The 21,487-nt window shown below is 38.3% G+C and overlaps 1 protein-coding gene across 4 annotated transcripts in view; it reads left to right on the top strand.

The window, feature by feature from the left end:
- The first annotated feature begins 5,398 nt into the window (after positions 1-5,398).
- The window catches only part of LOC108430460 (polymerase delta-interacting protein 2-like), a 29,840-nt gene continuing 13,751 nt past the window's right edge, over positions 5,399-21,487 (top strand). For 2 of the 4 annotated variants that reach the window (XM_017702961.2, XM_017702959.2), the window contains exons 1-10: positions 5,419-5,597; positions 9,081-9,162; positions 11,489-11,586; positions 12,838-12,937; positions 14,222-14,297; positions 14,538-14,645; positions 14,759-14,895; positions 16,061-16,087; positions 16,493-16,618; positions 18,257-18,336. In XM_017702961.2, coding sequence (XP_017558450.1) covers positions 5,419-5,597; positions 9,081-9,162; positions 11,489-11,586; positions 12,838-12,937; positions 14,222-14,297; positions 14,538-14,645; positions 14,759-14,895; positions 16,061-16,087; positions 16,493-16,618; positions 18,257-18,336 — 1,013 coding nt within the window. Of the gene's footprint in view, positions 5,598-9,080; positions 9,163-11,488; positions 11,587-12,837; positions 12,938-14,221; positions 14,298-14,537; positions 14,646-14,758; positions 14,896-16,060; positions 16,088-16,492; positions 16,619-18,256; positions 18,337-21,487 lie in introns of all 4 variants that reach the window. The other 2 variants (XM_017702962.2, XM_017702960.2) reach the window with 2 other exon arrangements.

Here is a 21,487-nt window from a genome sequence, read left to right as displayed (position 1 = left end):
CTTAATTATAAGAAAATCTTTATTATGAGATAGTACGTTGTCAGATTATAAGATCATAGGTCATAGGTTTCTCACTATTATGAGATAGTAAGTTAGTAAGTATATGACAAACTAAGCCATTATGGGATACTAAGCCATAATTATTAGTTAATAAGCCATAGTTATGAGATAGTAAGTTATGGTATTATGAGATATTAAGGCAAATATATATATATAAATATAAATATAAAATATATAGATATAAAGCCTTTTCATTTTTTGTGGTTGTACCAGGCTTCCTTAGCTTTCTAATGTGTAGAAACTTGTTCACTCAGCTTGGTCACCTTCACTTGGTTTAAGTTTGAAGAAACTCTGGAAAAACACTGAGGTTGTGAAACAGTTATTGTACTATATTAGCTAGCGATCAGCTAGCATCCCTTGTTCTGGGCCTCATTTATAGACGCCTTCAAATACAAATGTAACAGAATGTGGATTCATTGTGAATTTTAAGGAAGTTTTTATTATGTACTTTCTATTTGTACAACTATTTCTGTTGATTCACTGATGTAAATAGCTTGGACATCACAGATTTGAATATAGCCAGTGCCCCTAGGCAGAGGTCTGTGTTAGTTTTTTGTCGCTCCAGTAGTATTAAATGTAAATTTTGGAGCTGAACCCACATCACCTGGAAGCATTTCAGGCAGTAATATCATTGAGAAGGCTTAGGAAGGATCTGCTCGGTTGGTTGTATATATAAGTTTCTCGTTCTGTTATCATGTTCATACAGACCCATTTCCAATGTGCTATAAACCTCTAGCTCATCTACTGTTAAACTGTGTATATAGCATCTTTGGTGCTTTGGATATGTGTGATTTAATATTTATGTCAAATGTGCTGTGGGAATTTCTATATTATTAAGCAATAAAAACTGGTTCATGCATCATTCCGTCTTAATAATTCCTGCACATTCCTTATTTTCTATTATTTTCTTTTTCTACTTCAACAGATAAATATCAAGGAGTGGTTCACTGAGAAAATCAATCTTATCAATCAAACAATCTTATCCTCAGCCCAGAGTAGCCGATCACCAAGACATATTTAGTGTCTAAACTTTTATTATTTAGTTTTGCACTGGAGCTATGAGCTAATGGAACAAGTAACGGAGGCCTATTTCGTCCTACTTTTTGGGCGACATAGACGTGTTTTAGGCTAGACTCATTGCTCCAGAGCAAAACTGCAGAAGAAACAAACAAACGTCAGACAACAAACATGCTTTGATGATCAGCTACATTTGAGGCATGAAGAAGACGTGATGTTTCACTGAAAAAGTTCTTTAATAGTATTTGCACACTGTGAGTTCACATGAAACTCCACATGAAAGTCGCATCACTCACTACAGATTTCCCAACTGCCTCTGAAAGCAACTGCGCTTTAGGAGTTTAATGAAATGAATCTCCATGGCTGAGCAGCTGCACACAAGCCTAAGATCATGCACAATGCCAAAGTGTAAAGTACACCACCACTGGACTATGAATTTGTAGAAATATGTTCTCTGAAGTGATGAATCAGACACTGTCTGGCATTTTGATGGATGAATCTGGGTTTGGCGGACACCAGGGAACACTACCTCTGAGTGCATAGTGCCAGCAGTAAAGTTTGGTAGAGGAGGGATAATGATCTGGGGCTGTTTTTCAGGATTTGGTATCAGCACCTTAGTTCTAGTGAAGGTTGTAGCGTTAACATTTTAGACAATCACAAGTTTCTCTGGATTGAAGAATCATGCTTCATTATCTGGCAGTCCAGGCCTTCTCATCTAACACCAGTGCCTGACCTCAGCCCCACTGAGCACCTCTAGGATGAATGGATGAATCGTCAACTGCGAGCCAAGCCTTTTTGTCCAGTATCGGTGCCTGACCTCAGTAATGCTCTTTTGACTGAATGGGCACAAATTCCCACACAAACACCCTTTAAAATCCGAAGAGTGGAGGCTGCGATAGCTGCAAAGGCGGGCCCAACTCTCCATTCAGGCTCATGGAAACTGGAGACAACAAAGAAAATGAAATATGGCCACAAATTACATCACTGGCTGTATCACAAACGTTGTGTTTGCCTTGAGTTTACCCTCTTTATTAAATGCCACTATTCAGACTACTTATTTTTGACTTTGCAGTACCTGTCAGCCCATCTCGGGATTCAGTGCTGTTTACATCCTTCTAAAAGCAAAAGTATTTGTCCCCAGTATCGTTGGTCTCAAACCACGATAACAGCCACGGGCAAAAATATTTTCCACCTTGAAAACGTAGTAAACAGATAAATTGCAAATACACAATAAGTAAACAAGGAGTAAGTGAAATATATGAAAAATAAATACATTTCTGAGCTGAAGTCATACCAGCTTACGGGCAGCTTAAATTGCATGTGGATTTGAGGATCTGGACAGTGTATTACAGTTGTGGTTATTATTACAAGAGGGAACATGACTACAGACCTCACAGTTCGCCGGACCTCCTGGACACTGATCTCCGCATATCATAATAATCTCCACGGCAAAGAATAATCTTCAAATAAAATAAAATAAAATCCCCGTAATCCGGGGTGTCAAATCTACAGTCTTATTCAGATATACTTTGTGTGAGTTGGACCACGCAAGCATGTGTGTGTGTGTGTGTGTGTGTGTGTGTGTTCCAGATGAAACTACATCCTTTAATCTTTGGGCAGATATTGAAGGGATATGTGCTTATTTAGTTACATGCAGAGCAGAACAATAATACTCACGGCCAGGTTGACCAGCACACGGTGTTAGCTGATATTGAGTGACCCCTCACAAATCCATCGTCTAGTTCATAATATTATTTATTTATTTATTTAGTTAGTTATTTATTTATTTATCCTCCTCAGACTACATTTAGGGCTCAGTGTGGATGCATTGTTTCATTTTTTTGTGTGTGTTTATTCACTTAACGTGCCATTTATTCAACCTTTCAGCCCTGAGAACCACATCTTAAGCTATTACTAACTAGTTACTAATTATTCTTTAATCACACTGAATACAGTCCAGTTTAAAGGGACCCTCTGTCCACATCTGCTGTAAACATGCCCGCTCTCCTCTTACAGTGGTGCTGCAATAGTCTCCAGAGTGAGATTTTCTGCTTTAAGCTTTAGCTACACTCCCTTCCGATGATGTATCTGGAAGGTGGGAAGAACTTTTGAAAAACTACATGCACTTTCAGGCAGATCTATGAGTGCGGACTGTTTGTAATCATTATTATTGTTTAGTTTCAGTGGCTGGCTAATGCAGAAGGGAACTAGACATCTAACATTTCTGCTACGAAGTGGAATATCATGTCTGTATTTATTAGCCTTTGCATTTCTTCATTGCTGCCAGGTGGGTTCCCAGCTGTTGTTTGACGTATTTGCTCAGTGCGTGCTGGGTATCGTAGTGATAGAACACTGATGGATAAAAAACGAAAAGACTACAAAATTGGAAATTTGTATGTAATCAATGAAGCTGTGAGATGAAATGATGTACAACAGAATACAGCATAACTCGATAAACAACATCACAAGTCGCTGCTGTCGGAACAAAACCTTTGTATCTCCACTCCTGCTGTTTTTCAGTTTTTGACTTAATTTGAGAATACCTGTTGTCCTATACGTTGTGTGTAAATTTCATGATGAAGGGACCAAGACAAATTACCCAAAATGACTAGGGAAAATGTCTGGTTCCATTGACTTCCATTAAAAGTAGACTAGATTTTTTCCTTCTCCTGTAAAGTTACCATTTTGGAGATACAAAGTTTTCTTCAGACAGCAAAATGCTAGTTTCAGATTCAGATTCCTTTATTGATCCCAGGGGGAAATTGCAGTTTTTTGTCCTTCGCCTCCTTGGCTGTCTTCAGTTCCCTCTGGAACTGTTTTGGGCCATTTTAAGTTATTGAAGTGTGTAATAAATGTTTGGACCTGTCTGCCCATTTTTAATTGAACCTATTCATTTTTATATTAATGAATAAAACAAAAAAGCAACTCAAGACAAACAGAAGGCCGACAAACAAGGACCCCCAAATGTTCTGAACATGAGCGAGTTTGGCTGAAGGGGTGAAAATGGAGCAGTTTCTGTTGAAAAAGTTTTGCCTTAACTAACTTCATCTTAGCAATGTGTTTTTTGGAAAAGATGGGGGCCGTTTAAAAACATAACTAAGCATTTTTAAATATTTTGTTTACAGTCGCCTGCCTCAGGACATCCCCTCACTAATACTGATAAGGGTTCTATTGACTTGGAGGAAATATAATAAAAAGAATAACAATAATAATAAACATCACATGCCGCTTTTGTTACAACTTTGAAGAATCTTTCATCCACTTATTATGGAAACACAGTAGTACTCATTCCCACGGATCCTGTATAAATAAAAATAATGTGTGGCCACGACTTTGTAAGGCATGGGAATGAGATGAAGTCATGGCCACGACTTACTAAAGCTTGGGAACGAGATCCTAATGCATGGCCACGACTAGTAAGCCATGATCTTGCTTCCACACCATACTAACCCATGGCCATGACTTAATTAACTCTTTCCCACGCCTTACTAAGTCGTAGCCAAGCATTATTTTTATTTATGTGACCTAACAGGACTCCTTATTCATAAGACTATTCTTTACTTTATTTATGTTACATCGACACTAGGTGGCAGTATAGACTACTAGCGCGCTTCTGAAGAAGAGAGTGGGGCCCTTTCGGGCTGATCTGAACTCAGGTTTCCACTTTCTTTCGCAGAACAAGAAGCGTTGATGTTCGCAGTACAAACTGCTCTCTGATCAGCGCGGTGCACCTGTGGTCCTCTAGTCATCTGCGGCCCCTTTAAGCTGATCTGGCGGCTTTAATAACGGCCGTGAGGTCTGATCCGAGATCAGTTTATTCGCTGCTCTTTCAGCGCTGGCGGCTTTAATAACGGCCGTGAGGTCTGATCCGGGATCAGTTTATCCGCGGCTCTTTCAGCGCTTGGCGGCTTAAATAACCGTAGTGAGGTCTGATCCGGGATCAGTTTATTCGCTGCTCTTTCAGCGCTTGGCGGCTTTAATAACGGCCGTGAGGTCTGATCCGGGATCAGTTTATCCGCGGCTCTTTCAGCGCTTGGCGGCTTTAATAACGGCCGTGAGGTCTGATCCGGGATCAGTTTATCCGCGGCTCTTTCAGCGCTTGGCGGCTTAAATAACCGTAGTGAGGTCTGATCCGGGATCAGTTTATCCGCGGCTCTTTCAGCGCTTGGCGGCTTTAATAACCTTAGTGAGGTCTGATCCGGGATCAGTTTATCCGCTGCTCTTTCAGCGCTTGGCGGCTTTAATAACCGTAGTGAGGTCTGATCCGGGATCAGCGCGCACCACCGCCAGGCCTCTTCGCCACGTGAACGCGCAGCCGTAACCGAACCGACCTAAACAAAGATGGCGGCCTGTGTTATACGCAGGGGGCTCCTGTCTGCTGTTAGCAAATATAATAAGAACCACACGCTGCGGGCGCTCAGTGTGGACCTGAACAGCAGACACGAAGTAAGCAGGCGCTGTTTGCAGTGCTCCTCGTGTGGTCTCCTGAATGTACAGCAGAAACGGTTCATGTCTTCACGGTAAGGAGCGACTCTCTTCTAGCTTGTCTGTGTCGCGCTAACACGGCTAAAGCTAACTGGCTATCCGGTCTGTAGTGGCCTGAGGCGCCGTTGATACACAGCGAATACTTTGTTGACACACGGAGCGTTGATTTCGCTCTATATCCGTCTAAAATGATCCTTTAGTTAGTCATACAGTGAGTTAAAGCCTTTAGCTGACAGGCTAACTGACTGCCGGCCAAGGCTCTCGCACGCCAGGCTGTTGTGTAACCGCTGAACTTGCGCAGCTCTCTGGATGCATCAGCCGCGCAAAGTCGGCTTCTCTCTCTCTGGACGCTTCCAGGCTTCTGCCATGCTGTTTGGCTGCACTCTCCTTCTGGTTTCCTTCACCAGAGACAGTTATTCTACATAGAACCACAAACACTCAAAGGAACCATTTCCATGCTTACATGGCTCTGTGCATGGTGAAATGGTTCTTCAGATTGACAGGGAACGTGTTGTATATGGTTCTGTATAGAACATTTTTGAAAATGGGTCTATATAGCACCAGGAAGGGTCCTGCTATAGTCATGCTGTGAAGCATGTAGCTTGTGTCGAACTACCATCTGCTATACAGAACCCTTTTCAAAGCCCTATCTAGACACACATATGGCACATTCTCCAACAATCTGCAGAACCATTACACCATGCAAAGAAGCGTTCAGTGTGGTCTGTATAGAACCACTGTCTTTACTGAACAGCCCTTGACCAACCGCCTTTTTGCTGCTATGTAGAACCTTGTTCAGAAAGGTTCTGAATAAAACGCTATAAACCAGAACGCATTCTCCATCTATAGGAGGAACCATTTCATCATGCGAAGGACCATTTAGGCAGGCACATGATTTTTTTGACTGCTCACAGTTCTATGTAGAACCATTGTCTTTACTAGACAACCCTTGAAGAACCACCTTGTTTAAGTGAGTGGCAACAGAAGGTCCTTTTTGGTGCTGTATGGAATCATTTTCGAAAAGGTTCCAGGCAGAACCATATACAGCTCATTCTCCATCAGTCTGAAGAGCCATTTCAATATGCAAAGAGCCAAGCATGAAGTAGATCTCTTGGTTATAAATAGAACCATTCTCTTTACTGAGGAACCATTGAAGAACCATGTTTTTAGAGATATAAAGTTTCTAAGCGTTCTTTGGCCTGATTGGTCTGTCTTGCACTGTTTTGAGTTCTTGTCTCACTTGTAATGTCTTTGCAGGACTGTGGAGAACCCACTTTTGTTCATCCACACTTTTTTAAATATAAAATAAACCAAGTTTGACCAAGTAAAGATGATATTGGGTCAGTAATGTGACGTCTTAATGTTTATAAAAGGTTTAAATGCATAAAAAGGTGCCATATAGCTGTAGTACCTCTCCCACATATCTACTCACTTAACTTTTCAAAAATATTTTTCTCTTACTGGAGGGTCAAAATATCATGTGGTGTGACCATCTAGCAATGACTGCTGTTTTGAAGACGTCTTTGAAATCACTCTAATTCTATTATTTTTTGTTGTTGTTGTCCTATTTGGCGTAATTTCCAAAGTGTTCTGTAGTCCTGGACAAAAAGTTCTCGCATGACAAAATTCGACCTAGAAGTAGTGGTATGGCACAAAAATCACATCACAATGCTTAAAGACATTTTTATGATACACAATATGATTCAAAACTACCATCACCACCTTATCAGGTACAGTGAGTTATATGCACTGTCCTATTAAACGTGACTCTTCATGAGTTATGAGTGCTTTTTAAATACCAGAAGTATTAACAAAATGCTTAGTCTATCACAAAAACAGATAAAGATTTGTTGTATTGCTCATCTCTAACTAGAAGGGGTAGTAATAAAGCATGAAAGTTCCAGTAGGAAATTCATGGCTATCAAAGGGAAAATTCATAGCATGAATTAACTTTAAACGTGCTAATTCAGGTTTCCCAAGACTAAAAATGTATTAATGTATAAAAAGTGGTTACTGTATATAAAAGTGAAACCTTTATGCCTTGAAACCTTAAAGGGCAATTTTACCCAATTAAAAATTCTCTAATATCAAGGTGGTAAAAGTTAAAACTGATTGCCATACAGGATCCTTTCAGGAGGCAGCTGGGTGCTCGTTGCAAAATATGTTGCATTTTCAGCGACTGGTATGGAACGGGACTCATTTATGCTGAAACAAATAGTAATGTTAGTTGTATAGGCGGTTTAATAAGTTCTGAAAGGAGTCTGGTGTTTCTATCTGGCATGGCGCTAATCGAAAGTGAACCCCCAGCACAACACACACGGTCTGTATGCAGCTTAGCCAGTATTACTGGTGAGAACAAATCACATTTGTTCATGTCTGGCTGGTAACTTGAATGTTTATATAACCAGACAGCAGCAAATCACTAAGATCAGGTTTTGTTTTGTCTGATGGGGATTTTATATGATTGTTAGAGAGGGTTTCTGTTCCACCGGAGGCTGGTAACGAACAGTAAAAGTATTTAAACTACCAAAATAATTTATTTATAGAGTCTATAATATACTCATCATGTACTGTCTTTAAGTGTGTGTACATGAGTAAGCCGTAGTATCCAGAACATGCTGGTATGAAGTCAAGATGTAGAGGTTTTAAATATTTTAAGACAAATAGTATAAGAGCATTTACTGCTTTTTCTTTATCTGCTTTGCTGCAGTTTAAATTTATTACACTTCTTTGCCTTAATACAATTAGTAAAAACAAAAAATCTGATCTTTGAAAGCAGCTTTTAAAAGATGTAGAATTTCTTCATGAGAAAAGAGCAGTAACCCTAAAGAAGTGGGAAGAGAAAACACAAGTCTAAAAGTCTAAACCCTCCTCCTTCACGTATTGCCCACAAGACTGTATTTAGGACAAAACATTGACAATATGGACACAACCAGCCTGACAGATGTTTGTAAAAATTCTTGGAAAATCATATTAGAATTTGATCGTCACGTGACAAATATGAATCCTTTGGATTAGGAGCTTAAACATCATAATAAATCATGATCAGAGTTCTTAGAAACCAAAACTGGGTCCTTTTTAAGCTCATAAGACATGATAACGGTAAATAACATGTCCGAAGATTAAACATATACTTATCCTTAATCTGCGGACATGTTTAATAAAAGGTATTGACTTAATGTTTGTCTTGTAAGAAACAAGTTCAGCATTTTGTTTATGTTGCCACTGAGATGTTATGGTTATGATTATGCTGACAGTTCAACGTGTTTTCTGATAATCCCTGGGTTTGCTTTGTTTTCATGTTGTCTTGTTGTCCTTGTGTTCTGTTTGTTCATTCGTTGTTTCTTCTGCATGTGTCTGTCCAATCGGCTGTGTGTGCATATTATTATTTTTATGTCTGCCTGTGTGTTTACCGCTCTTGTATATTAATTTATATGCTTGTCACTTGTTTTTTTTTTTTTTTTTTGCTCTCTATGTGGGTCTCGGTCTTTGTCCTGTGTGTGTCCTGTTTTGGTCAGTAACAGGCCAGAAGGAAAGGTGCTGGAGACGGTGGGAGTATTTGAAGCCCCTAAGCAACATGGCAAATATGAGACAGGACAGGTAAGGATTTACCAGTGTTGGGCAAGGCAAACTACTAGTTATCTCAGCCACATGAAGCCACCCTTCAGAGAAATGCAGCTAGCTACACTATTAGGTGCACAACAAAAGTAGCCACACTGAATGTTACTTCATATTTGATGTTGTCTCTGAGTCTAATTAATATTGTTCAGGGTCTCTTGTAATTACATTTTATATTCACATTCTAATGTGTTCCTTTTAAGGCCCTAATTAGTATTAATTTGTCGTAAGTTAGTAAAATTGCCTGAATAATTTGAGTACTTGAGTTTTCATGTATAATGTTGGTATTTGTCTGTTTAGTATTTTGTCTTTGCATCTTTTTTTTAAGCCATGAAATTTGTAGCCTAAATTAGAATACAGTTCATAAGCAAAGGCCTTTACACAGAACAACTACATGCCTCACACTGTCGCTGATTTCAGTTAATTTGGTACACTATTAATACTACATATGGTTTGTAACAAACGCACACAATTATGGTTAGTTATAAAACGGAAATATAATTGTTTTGAGAATAAATCTTCAGGGATTTGCTTGTAAATATCAACAAGTATTTGTAAAATGCCAGTAGGACCAGCATTATACATTTCAAATGACTTATTTGAAGGTACAGATAGGTGTTGTTTGACTAGTGTCTGTCTGTCTGTCTGTATCTATCTTTAGGTCTGTCCCAGTTATTGTAATTGTCTGAATGTAGGTCTTTGAGATGGTCATGTGGTTTTAAGCTGACTGCAAATCAAGCTGTTTCTGTTGTCGGTTGGGAGCAAGACAGTAAAAAATGCTAGAAAGTGGCATAGCTAATCAGATAGTTTGACAACTTGGCTTGTAATTTGATAGAATAAAAACAATTAAATTGTTAGTTGTAATTATTTATTTAGCAATTAATTGTCAGCTAAAATTCATGATTATGACAGGCCTACAATTGGTTTTAAATTACCTTTTGAAGTGGCATTAAAAAGTTTTGAAGTGCTTAATCTTTAATAAACATGCCTACTTACCATGCCTACTTCTGTCAAACTGATGAGACAGGGATGTAAAGCTGTACTACACAGTACAACATAACAAATGTTAGTTTTAGACCAGAATGCCCCTTGAAGCATCAACAAAATCTTAATATAATGTGGAAAGTACAATTCCAATGAAGTTGGGACGTTGTGTAAAACAAATAAAAACAGAATAGGATGACTTGCAAATCCTTTACAACCTATATGCAATTGAATACACTACAAAGACAAGATATTTAATGTTCAAACAGATAAACTTTATTGTTTTTTGCAAATATTCACTCATTTTGAATTTGATGCCTGCAATACATTCCAAAGAAGTTGGGACAGGGGCGTGTTTACCACTGTGTTACATCACCTTTCCTTTTAACAACACTCAATAAGCGTTTGGGAACTGAGGACACTAATTGTTGAAGCTTTGTAAGTGGAATTCTTTCCCATTCCTGCTTGATGTACAACTTCAGTTGCTCAACAGTCGTTTCTGGGTGTTGTTGATATATGGCTTTCGCTTTGCATGGCAGAGTTTTAACTTGTACTTGTAGATGGAGCGACGAACTGTGTTCACTGACAGTGGTTTTCTGAAGTGTTTCTGAGCCCATGTGGTAATATCCATTACAGAATGATGTCGGTTTTTAATGCAGTGCAGCCTGAGGGATCGAAGGTCACAGGTCAATGTTGGTTTTCTGCCTTGCCGCTTACTTGCAGAGATTTCTCCAGATTCTCTGTATCTTTAGATGATATTATGGACTGTAGATGATGAAATCCCTAAATTCCTTGCAATTGCATGTTGAGAAACGTTGTTCTTAAACTGTTGGACTATTTGCTCAGTTGTTCACAAAGTGGTGAACCTCGCCCCATCCGTGCTTGGGAACGACTGAGCATTTCAGGAATGCTCCCTTTATACCCAATCATGACACTCACCTGTTTCCAATTAACCTGATCACCTGTGGAACTTTCCCAATCTTTTGTTGCCCCTGTCCCAACTTCTTTGGAACGTGTTGCAGGCATCAAATTAAAAATTAGTGAATATTTGCAAAAAACAAAGTATATCCGTTTGAACATTAAATATCTTGTCTTTTGTAGTGTGTTCAATTGAATATAGGTTGAAAAGGATTTGCAAATCATCGTATTCTGTTTTTATTTATATCTTACACAACATCCCAACTTCATTGGCATTGGGGTTGTATGTTATTATAATTGTTAATCATGTGAAAACGAACTTTAAATTTTGTATGCAAGCATGTAAGGAGAGAGAGGCCTTTTCAGTACATGGTAAGATGACATAACTTGTATGCGTTTGTCAAAGTTGTTCCTGCATAGCGTGTTTGGCTACAGAGGCATTGTGCTGTTCCCCTGGCATGCCCGCCTCTACGACCGTGACGTCACTCCTCCAACAACCGACAGGTGAATGAGCATGTTCTGCATGTCTGTTCCCTATGAAGCATATCACTCAGTTTCTTGATTCATGCTATCTTTGTTCCAAAAGCTAAACATTCAAAATGTAAGTTTTTTTAAATTGTGTTAGTAGAGAACCAAGGCCTATTTGTGCTTTTGATAGTGGTACACATTTGGGTTTTGTACATTATTGAAGGGTTTTTTTCAGTGTAGGAAAGGTTCCATAGGGCCGGAAGGCTGTAGAAAGCCTGACCAACAACCCTATGTCATGGGACAGATTAATTGAGAGGCCATTGTGAGCTTGTTTCTGTTTCTGTCTTGGTTAAGTTCTGTAGCAACTGTCAATGGTAGGGACTCTGTGTTGTTCACTACTGGCGTGAATGTTCAACATTCACTAAGCTAAAGTCTTAATTATTTAGAATCACTTTCATGATCAGTCTTGGTTTAAGGACGAATATTGAAGTTTTTCAAATGTATATTGTCAATCACAGGTACTAGTCCAGTGATTTTTTTATATATATATATATATGCACTTTAGTATTATAAACTGTGTGTATCGAATCATTTGAAAGTGTCTCATTGCCAAAATACATATAAGAAATGACTATGTAGCAATGCTACATGTGATGTCTGATATCTTGAACAGTTTTTGAGTGTCCAATCTTGGTCCTGTACATCTACCATGTTGGAGTGAACACCTGCAACTAGTATTCTGACATTCTTAAAGGCTTTCCTCACATGGATCAAGTGTGCTAGTTTAAGGTTAGAAAAATCTAGGTGTGGTAGATCTCCAGGACCAGGATTTCGCACCCTAGACTAAAGCCTGATTAGCCTGGTTAAACCATGCTGTCCAAGCTGACATGGCTTAATTTTTTGAGGTTTGTGAAATCACTCCCGCAGACAGAGCTTCGTAACGTTTGGAAGCACTTTTTTCACTTATGACAGCATCACATGGTTTTAACAACAAAATCAACATGAGTCACCAAAGGGCTGCACTTTTGCAGAAAGTCATTCCTCATTTGAGACATTTTGTCAAAAACACACATGGTTTGATCTGTAAATTAGAGCCCTGATGTATACAGTACATTTTAGATTTTGACAATTTTCACACTGACATGGTCTTGGCATGTTAGTGCGTGTTGTGCTGGCGTGAGTGGTTCAGACACAGCAGTGTTCCTGCTATGTTTAAATGTTTGATTTATGCATTTTATTGTTCTACCCAGTCTGACAATTGTTTATCACTGTTATTCACTCTTACAGTAAGCCTGAGCCTCCAGGAGCACATGGGTCAAAGGAGGTGAAGGGCAAAACACATACATATTACCAAGTCCTCATCGACACCAGAGACTGCCCTCACATAGTGAGTACACACATGCATACACAGAATATACTGCACTAGTGTTAGATGTTGTCAGTGGGGAAAAATTGCTAACTTGGTTGGTTGGCTGTTATTTGTAGATTATTCAATGAAGCATTTTGATTATAGTGTTATTTTGTCTATATACACTTACCGGCCACTTTATTAGGTACAGGTTCAGTTGCTTAACACAAATAGCATACTAATAATAACACTAATAACATAATCAGCCAATCACATGGCCGCAACCTAATGCATTTGGGTATGTAAGGCAGTCAAGACAACTTGCTGAAGTGCAGACCGAGCATCAGAATGGGAAAGAAAGGGGATTTAAGTGACTTTGAACGTGGCGTGGTTGTTGGTGCCAGACAGGCTGGTCTGAGTATTTCAGAAACTGCTGATCTACTGGGATTTTCACACACAACCATCTCTAGGGTTTACAGAGAACAGTCCAAAAAAGAGGAAATATCCAGTGAGCGGAAGTTGTCTGGACGAAAACGCTTCGTTGATGTGAGAGGTCAGAGGATAATGGGCAGACTGATTTGAGATGATGGGCAACAGTAACTCAAATAACCAACCAGAATCTCTGAGGAACATTTCCAACACCTTGTTGAAAGTTTGCCACAAAGAATTAAATCAGTACTGAAGGCAAAAGGGGGTCCAACCTTTTACTAGTGTGTGTGTGTGTGTGTGTATGTGTGTGTGTGTGTGTGTGTGTGTGTGTGTGTGTGTGTGTGTGTGTGTGTGTATATGTATATATATATATATATATATATATATATATATATATATATATATATATATATATATATATATATATATATATATATATATATATATATATATATACATACATATAGAGAGAGAGAGAGAGAGAGAGAAAGAAAGAGTTGTACCCTAGCCTATGTAAATCAGCTCGGCTATGGTAATGTCCACTGGCAAAAAACTGAATGCTGGTGCTTTGCATCAGTGACACTTTAGGTCCTTGTGAATCACTTTGGATCCTTAGCTTACTTCATCTTTAAGCTTATCAGTTATCTCCAACTACACTGACTGTAATGCAGACTTGTTGAGTTATTCTAAAGCTATTGTAGTGTAATTAAAGTTTGTACCTGCTGGAAAATCCTGGGCATCTGTGGGTATAAGCTACATTAGCCCCATAACTCCGGTACAAAATTAAAGAAGCCAGCTTTGAACACCAAACATGTCTTGGCTGTGAAAAAAAAGTATACATTTGATTTTAAGTTTATTGCCACTCATTGAAATGTGCTCCTTTTCATTTGACAGTCTCAGAGATCACAGACAGAGGCTGTCACATTTCTGGCCAATCATGATGACAGCAGGGCCCTGTATGCCATTCCAGGTGAGCCCATGTGCACTTAACTTACTGTAATATTTCTTAGGACAGCATGTCAGTGTGTTTCTGCCAGAGTCTAATAAAGTAAAGGTTGTTCATTACTCATTGATAATGAGTAGCTTTTGGTGAAAACATGTATTGCTAATTGTATCTTAGCTGGACAGTGTGTAGTCATGTGTAACGTGTAGGAAGGAACTGTACCTTTTGAAACTTTGATTTCAGTGTTTTTCACCCTGTCTTTCTTAGGGCTAGATTACGTGAGTCATGAGGATATTTTGCCATATAATTCCACGGATCAGGTGCCCATTCAGCATGAGCTGTTTGAGAGATTCCTCATGTTTAACCCATCTAAAGGTATTCAAAATCTCTTATAAATTCCAGTCTCCTTAAGATTGTTTGAACCCAGCTCTTTGTCTCACATATGTTATCTAATAACCCTCTCTCTTTATGTGTGTGGCTCCTTCCAGTGCCCCCTTTTGTACCAAGAGATACATTGCGTGCATGGCAGGAGAAAAACCACCCATGGCTAGAGTTGTCTGATGTCCATCGTGAGACTACAGAGAATATTCGAGTGACTGTCATCCCTTTTTACATGGGCATGAGGGTAAGCCTGCAGTAGAGATGGGAGATGTATGTTATAACCTTCATTTACACAGGCAGTGATGTGGTGATATAGATATTTGTTCCTGCTAGATATGGAAGAATGGTGGAGCTGCTTTCGATACCAATAGATGCCCACAATCACAAAGACCAAACACTGTGTTCTTCACACATTGACCGCACAGACAGTGATGTACTGTGTAGGGACTGGCTTTAGAGACAGTCGATTTCTCTCCAGGGTTCTTATTTTTAGCAAGAATGCATCTGATTTGTGCCATCTGATGGGCCATCAGTGAAACTATGACAACCAGTGGTGCACTCGAGTTCAGTAATGGCCACAGGTGATGAGTGACCAGCAGTTGGAGTGACAAGATGTGAAAATTCGCTGTTGGTGTGAACACAGGGTAAAAGGAAATCCCAGTTTGAGCTTTAGCCTCACAAGTGATGAATGAATACTATTTTGCACAATGAAAATATTTTAGGTTTACTTTGCCACTCTGAACCTACAAAATGGGTTTACTTGAGCATCTTAAGTGCTTTTATTTGATCAGGAAATAAACAATTTCCAGAAAAATTACAATTGTTAATCATACATTGATAGAAATTTTTGGCCACACTGCCCACTATTGCCTGTATCAAATTGTTCCATGATTTGGATTTGACCCTAATGTGGAAACTATATATATATATATATATATATATATATATATATATATATATATATATATATATATATATATATATATATATATATATATATATATATATATATATATATATATATAAAAATAATGATATATATTATATATGCCGTCATACTTATGTAGAAACATCAGCAACCTTTTTCTACTCCTAAAAATGACCAACTCCTGACATTGCGATATAAAGAACTAGAGTGCACCGATTAACATTAACACAAGAAAATGGCAAACTATGACTTATCTTTATAAAATTAAGAAGAAATTGTCATTTATTGTGAATATACAGTATGTGGAGTACACAGGAATGAGATTAAGAAGTCTGGATTCACTTCAACACAAACAGCTTTCCCTCAAATCACACATTAAATAATTACGTTCTGCTACTATATATTATGTCTTTTTCATAAGGTCATGAGTTGAAAAATGACTGAAATGTCTAATTGTATCTTAATTTTTGAAATCCCACAGGAAGCACAGAATTCACATGTTTACTGGGTGAGTATAAAGCAGAAAAGCGAAAGCTAAGCTAAATCTGTACATTTAAAGATGAGGTCATCAATTTTCTTGTAGTATTTGGCACAATTCCCATCACATTCCAGTAGCAATCAATAAAATGTGGTCTTTCTGGCTGCCCCAGGCTCTGCAAACATGAAAAACAAATTAAGCATTCGGTTATTCTAGCACGTGTGTGTGTTTTGGGGCACGATTAAAGAGGGACGGTTGAAGAGGCTACATCTGTTTGGCTAAACAGTTAGCTTCAGCTAACGTCTGTGAAAATTGATGACCCCACCCTTAAATGGGAGCCCATACAGCACATTATGAAGCTTTACACAATCTATATATTAAGAATTCTTTTTCTTCCCAGCCTAATTTTTATGCATATGTGATTGTGTGCTTCAGTGGCGCTACTGCATCCGCTTGGAGAACATGGGGAACGAAGTGGTGCAGCTGAGAGAGAGACACTGGAGGATCTTCAGCCTGTCAGGAACATTGGAGACTGTCAGAGGCCGAGGGGTGGTGGGCAGGGTGAGTAACCTCTATGATGATTCTAATTTCTGCTAACACAAGTAAGACTTTTTTTTCTGGAAATATGTTGCTGTTAAGCTAATGGTCATGAAAATATGGAAAACTTTTGACCGTTCCAGAGTAAACATGGACATTTGAAGTTTGTAACAGACATTAACGTACATTTTACCTTGCAGTAGTTTTACAGTGACCTTTTCATTGAAGAGCTGCTGCTGTTTTCCAATCCTAGACAAATTTGAGAATTGTCTGGGCGTGGCGTAATATTCAAATAATTGTTAGCAATCCATAAATATTAGTTTGCCCACTTTTACAATAGTGGTAATGCAGCATAGAGCTGCTGTTGCTGTTTCAAAGACAGAAAGACATCCTATTGGTATCCAGTGGTGTATATAGAACTTCCAAAAGGCCTGGAGCAAAGTCCAGTTTCTAGTCCTAGATTTTGTGATTACATTTATTTAATTGAACTGTTCATGCAAATGATTGGCCACCTGGTGACATACCTACCAATGATTGCAAAATCCAGTATTTAGAAACTGAATCTGAAGTCCAGAGTTGAAGACCTCTGGCCTAGAGTGACCTTTTTCCCCACAAATTTGCTCCATCCATGATTGGTTCATTTCACTCCCAGTTCATCATTTTATTGATGCTAAATCTAACATTTATATGTCTAGCTCCTGAAGGCCTGACCATTAGGAGAGATTGCTTGGCTGTATCAATCTGGACACCACAGAGAATAAAATCCTGATTGGATCATTTTGTTTCCAAACAAAACGTAACAACAAAAATAAGAGTCTTGTTACAATGCTTGCAGAGTTCATGATGATTAAACTAAATATAAATTAAAAAGTACAGATGATCCTAGAAATCACTACACATTTCCTGAGGACCTAGTAAGGCCTTTTGGGTCTAACCACATGCTTAAGCTTTACTTGAGCTTTGTACTGACCACTTTGTACCCAGACACTCTGTTTTCTGACAAAATACATCTGTAATTTATTGGACATTGTAAAGTTAATCAGAGGGCACAGTTTGTACATGCGCATTGCCCACTAGAGCAAAATCAGTTTGATTGAAAAGAAATCACAAATTTTGATTTCTTGGTGCTTTAAAACAAAAAGATTTTTGACATATGAAATTAAACTAAGGCGAGAGAGCAAATTAATTAAGATTATTATATAGGATTAACAAGAACATTTGAGATTGGTCAGCATGCCTTAACCTTAAACTTCAGTGGTTCATTAACTCGCATATTTGCTTGGCGAAATGCAGTAGAGCTGCATGCAGTGGAATTAGTTTTGCTGTGTGAGTATTGTTCCTGTTACCTTTTACCCAGTAACTTTTTCCCTAGAGCACAAGCATGTAGAGCCCAGCTATGCTCTCTCAAAGCTATCTTCCTCTGGCAAGTTATCATAGAACACACGTGCAGAGAACTGTGCTCTCAGTGTGCCCCACCTTAAGAAATAAACGGTGTAATGTTAAAGCAAAAGCATTTAATGAGGGAATTTAAACATGCATTTGTTTCTCTAATACACTGAATTCTTATGGAAAGCTTTGAATTCAGATTGCACATACATTTTGTTTTCCTGCAAGTAATGTTAATAGGTCTAAGCCAAAAATTCCTCTCTGTGTGTTGAACAGGAGCCAGTTTTGTCCAAAGAGCAGCCAGCGTTCCAGTATAGCAGTCACGTATCCCTGCAGGCCCCCAGCGGACACATGTGGTGAGTGGCACATGCACACGTTCACTCATATGTGAGAGTTGATACCGGTGTCTCAGGTTGAACAAACACAGGCTGTAAAGAATGTGATACTACACTAAATAACTGTGCTTTTGGTACCATTTTCATTATTATTTTTGTCATTTATACAGTTGTTTGCAAAGTTTAAAAACCTCATGTTTTGTGGATTTTCCAAAGTTGAGGTTACGCTACAAGACTTTTACCTTTTTATTTTAGCCCTGATTCTCAGTCTGGCTAAGTGTGTGCTGGTTGGTACTAGTCTGCAGGTTTGGGTCAGTTGAAGTCGGTAGATGGGAGCATGATCTAGTTCTGTGTACTGGTCAGCAACTCTGTCTGAACAGATTCCTCCAGCAGCCAATGAAAACAAACTATAAAAGAAAAATACAGCAAGAAAAAAAAAACTGGTTGAAAAGACGTGTGTGTAGTGAAGCTTTAATGACTTGAGTTGAGGCTGGTACACAACAGAGTACATGTACATCTAAAACTCTGAAAACTGCACTACGCCACACTAATCACATCTTTGCGTCATTGACCCGTACTTAAATATCTTTACTTATTGCTTCTTTACTGTGTCAACAAAACCAGCAGCAGCAACTGTTTCACATTTGTTTATTTGCATCTCATAGTAATGATGGAGCGCATGTGTTCATGCAAGTTTGGTGAGTTCGGTTTGGTTCAGCAAGAACTTAAAAGTTGTGTAATCTTGGTGATTTTGGGATCACGCGTTTCATTCTGCAGAAACCAGTCGGATAGTGAGATACCCGGTCTTTTCATAATCCATTAGGAGGAGCCGTTTACTGTATCCAAGCCTTGTGTAAAGTTAAAACATCACCTAAACAAACTTAAATATGGCATTTTGCTGTAAATATTTGTGCACCCTTTCTATTGCTTTGCTCAGTTGAACATACAGGACAGAAAATTAAACACAAAATGAGCCGTAACTTTTGCAAAGACTGCATTTTGGTTTGGTTTATTTTTCCTTTTCCACTATGTTAAATTTAGCAAATGAACAGTAACTGTGCTTTAAAATGTGCAGAAATGTGTTCTCTGTAGAGGATGTGTTAACTTATTTTCACTCAATCAACAAAAACATGTCATTTGACCAGGAGCACCTAAACATTTGGATAATACTGTGTATGTGTTACTTCTCAAGTCTTGGGTCAGTCAAAGAAGGTTTAAAACTGTTGCACACAGTAGATGTGCGGCATGTCTCTTTGCTCATAAAAACTAACATTAGTAACCCTAGAATAAATACACATTAACATTAATGAATGAATAATCCAGTTGGGTGTATAGATCATTGTCAGAACAAAACCTCTGATCTCCTGAAGCTTAGCTTTACTGTTAAAAGGGGAAAAAATGACCACATTTTACATCATTTTGGCCCGTTTGTGTTGGTCTTTTTGTCATGAAATTATGGCAGTTTATTCAGCAGCTGGTATTTTTAAAATATGTGTAAATAGAGAACCATAAAAATGGACATGCAAGGTTTTCTTCAGACAGAGACAATATTGTTGGTTGTGACAGTATGGTGGTGATGACAGGCATAATATCCATCAAGAGCGTCATTTTTTGAGTGTATATCTTTCATTTGAGGTGACTGCATGCTGTTGTCTGTTGCTAAACTGGGTTGTCAACATGGTTTCCATGGCAAAGTCATGCATCTGACACTTAGGGATGCAGTAAAAATTAAGAAAACAATCACTGTACTCAGTTTATCATAGCCTTTTCTTAAAGTGGCACTGCTGGATTTGCTGGGGCATGTTCCAAATGTTGTGACACAAACTTTGTATTGTGAAAATATCTCAAGGTTTCTAGGTCAGGCATGTTCAGCTGGGGGCTTTCCTGGCCAGAGTGCTGCATTTACCCTCATATAGCGCTATGAATTCAGCTCTTGAAAGCCTTGCTAATTAGCTGATGAGCTGAATCAGGCATGTGCAATGAGGCACCATGCTGAAGTCTGCAGAGTTTTGGCAAGAATTTGAGTTTGACACGTGATCTTGGTGCGTCTGCATCTGAGTTACTTTTAATGATAAAAGGTGTTCAAAGCTTTCTTTGCTCTTTATGAAAGGTAAAGTGCAGATTTTCAATTGCCATTTTTTCCATGCTGAAAATGCCCCATCTGTTTTTATCAGTTAGTGACATTTGATATTTACATTTGAAAACTTTACTGCTGAGCTATTCAGTATTCTTGCTCTGGGTAGTGATGAGCTGGAATGCTAAAAGGATGTGGAGCATTCTATGGATTGGTTTCCCAGACAGGGATTGCAGTTAGTTCTGCACTGCATTTTTCTTTCAGTGGAGGATCACTATTCAGAGCAGTGTGTTAACAACTCTGTTTAGGTTCTTTGGCACTGAGTACTGACTTTAGCCAGAATATAATCCATCTGTCATTTTCACACGTGCAGAATATGTGAGCTAAGCAAAGGGCAGTTTTGTGCCTAGCTTTTGGATTCACTGAGCGGCTTACGGGTCACCACGCCATCCAGGAATTCTTTGTGCATTACGTAGTGTGCATCTCTATGTGTGTAGTATTCATGAGATTACTGCACATAATACATGGATGGGTTGGTGCATGTATCGTGTCAGGTGTGTAGATCTGTTGTCAGTAACTGTGTCTTTGTTGTGTACATGCAGCATTTGTAGTAGTATGTAATGGTTGGTAGGGGGCCTTTGTTGTTATACTGTGTGTGTTTTGGCAGTTTTAAATCTGATGTGTGTATTTTTGAATGAATACATTTCTGTATTTCTATATGGGGGGTGAGGTGGTTAATGACTGTGATTCCATATTACATTTCATTGTTCAAAAGTTTGGTACCACATGTTTTTTTATATATATAAAACAATCAGTTATATAATCAGTATATAATCAATATACAATCAGTTATTTATATATATATATATATATATATATCTCTGATTGTTCCCCAAATACATAATTAACACACAGTGTTATATAGAGTGTATATATGTGTGTGTGTATGTATGTATGTGTATATATATATGTGTGTGTGTGTGTGTGTGTGTGTGTGTGTGTGTATGTATGTGTGTGTATATATATATATATATATATATATATATATATATATATATATATATATATATATATATATATATATATATATATGTGTAT

The sequence above is a fragment of the Pygocentrus nattereri genome, chromosome 23 (assembly GCF_015220715.1).
Source record: "Pygocentrus nattereri isolate fPygNat1 chromosome 23, fPygNat1.pri, whole genome shotgun sequence".
NCBI lineage: Eukaryota > Metazoa > Chordata > Actinopteri > Characiformes > Serrasalmidae > Pygocentrus > Pygocentrus nattereri.
This window is presented reverse-complemented; position numbering and strand designations above follow the sequence as displayed.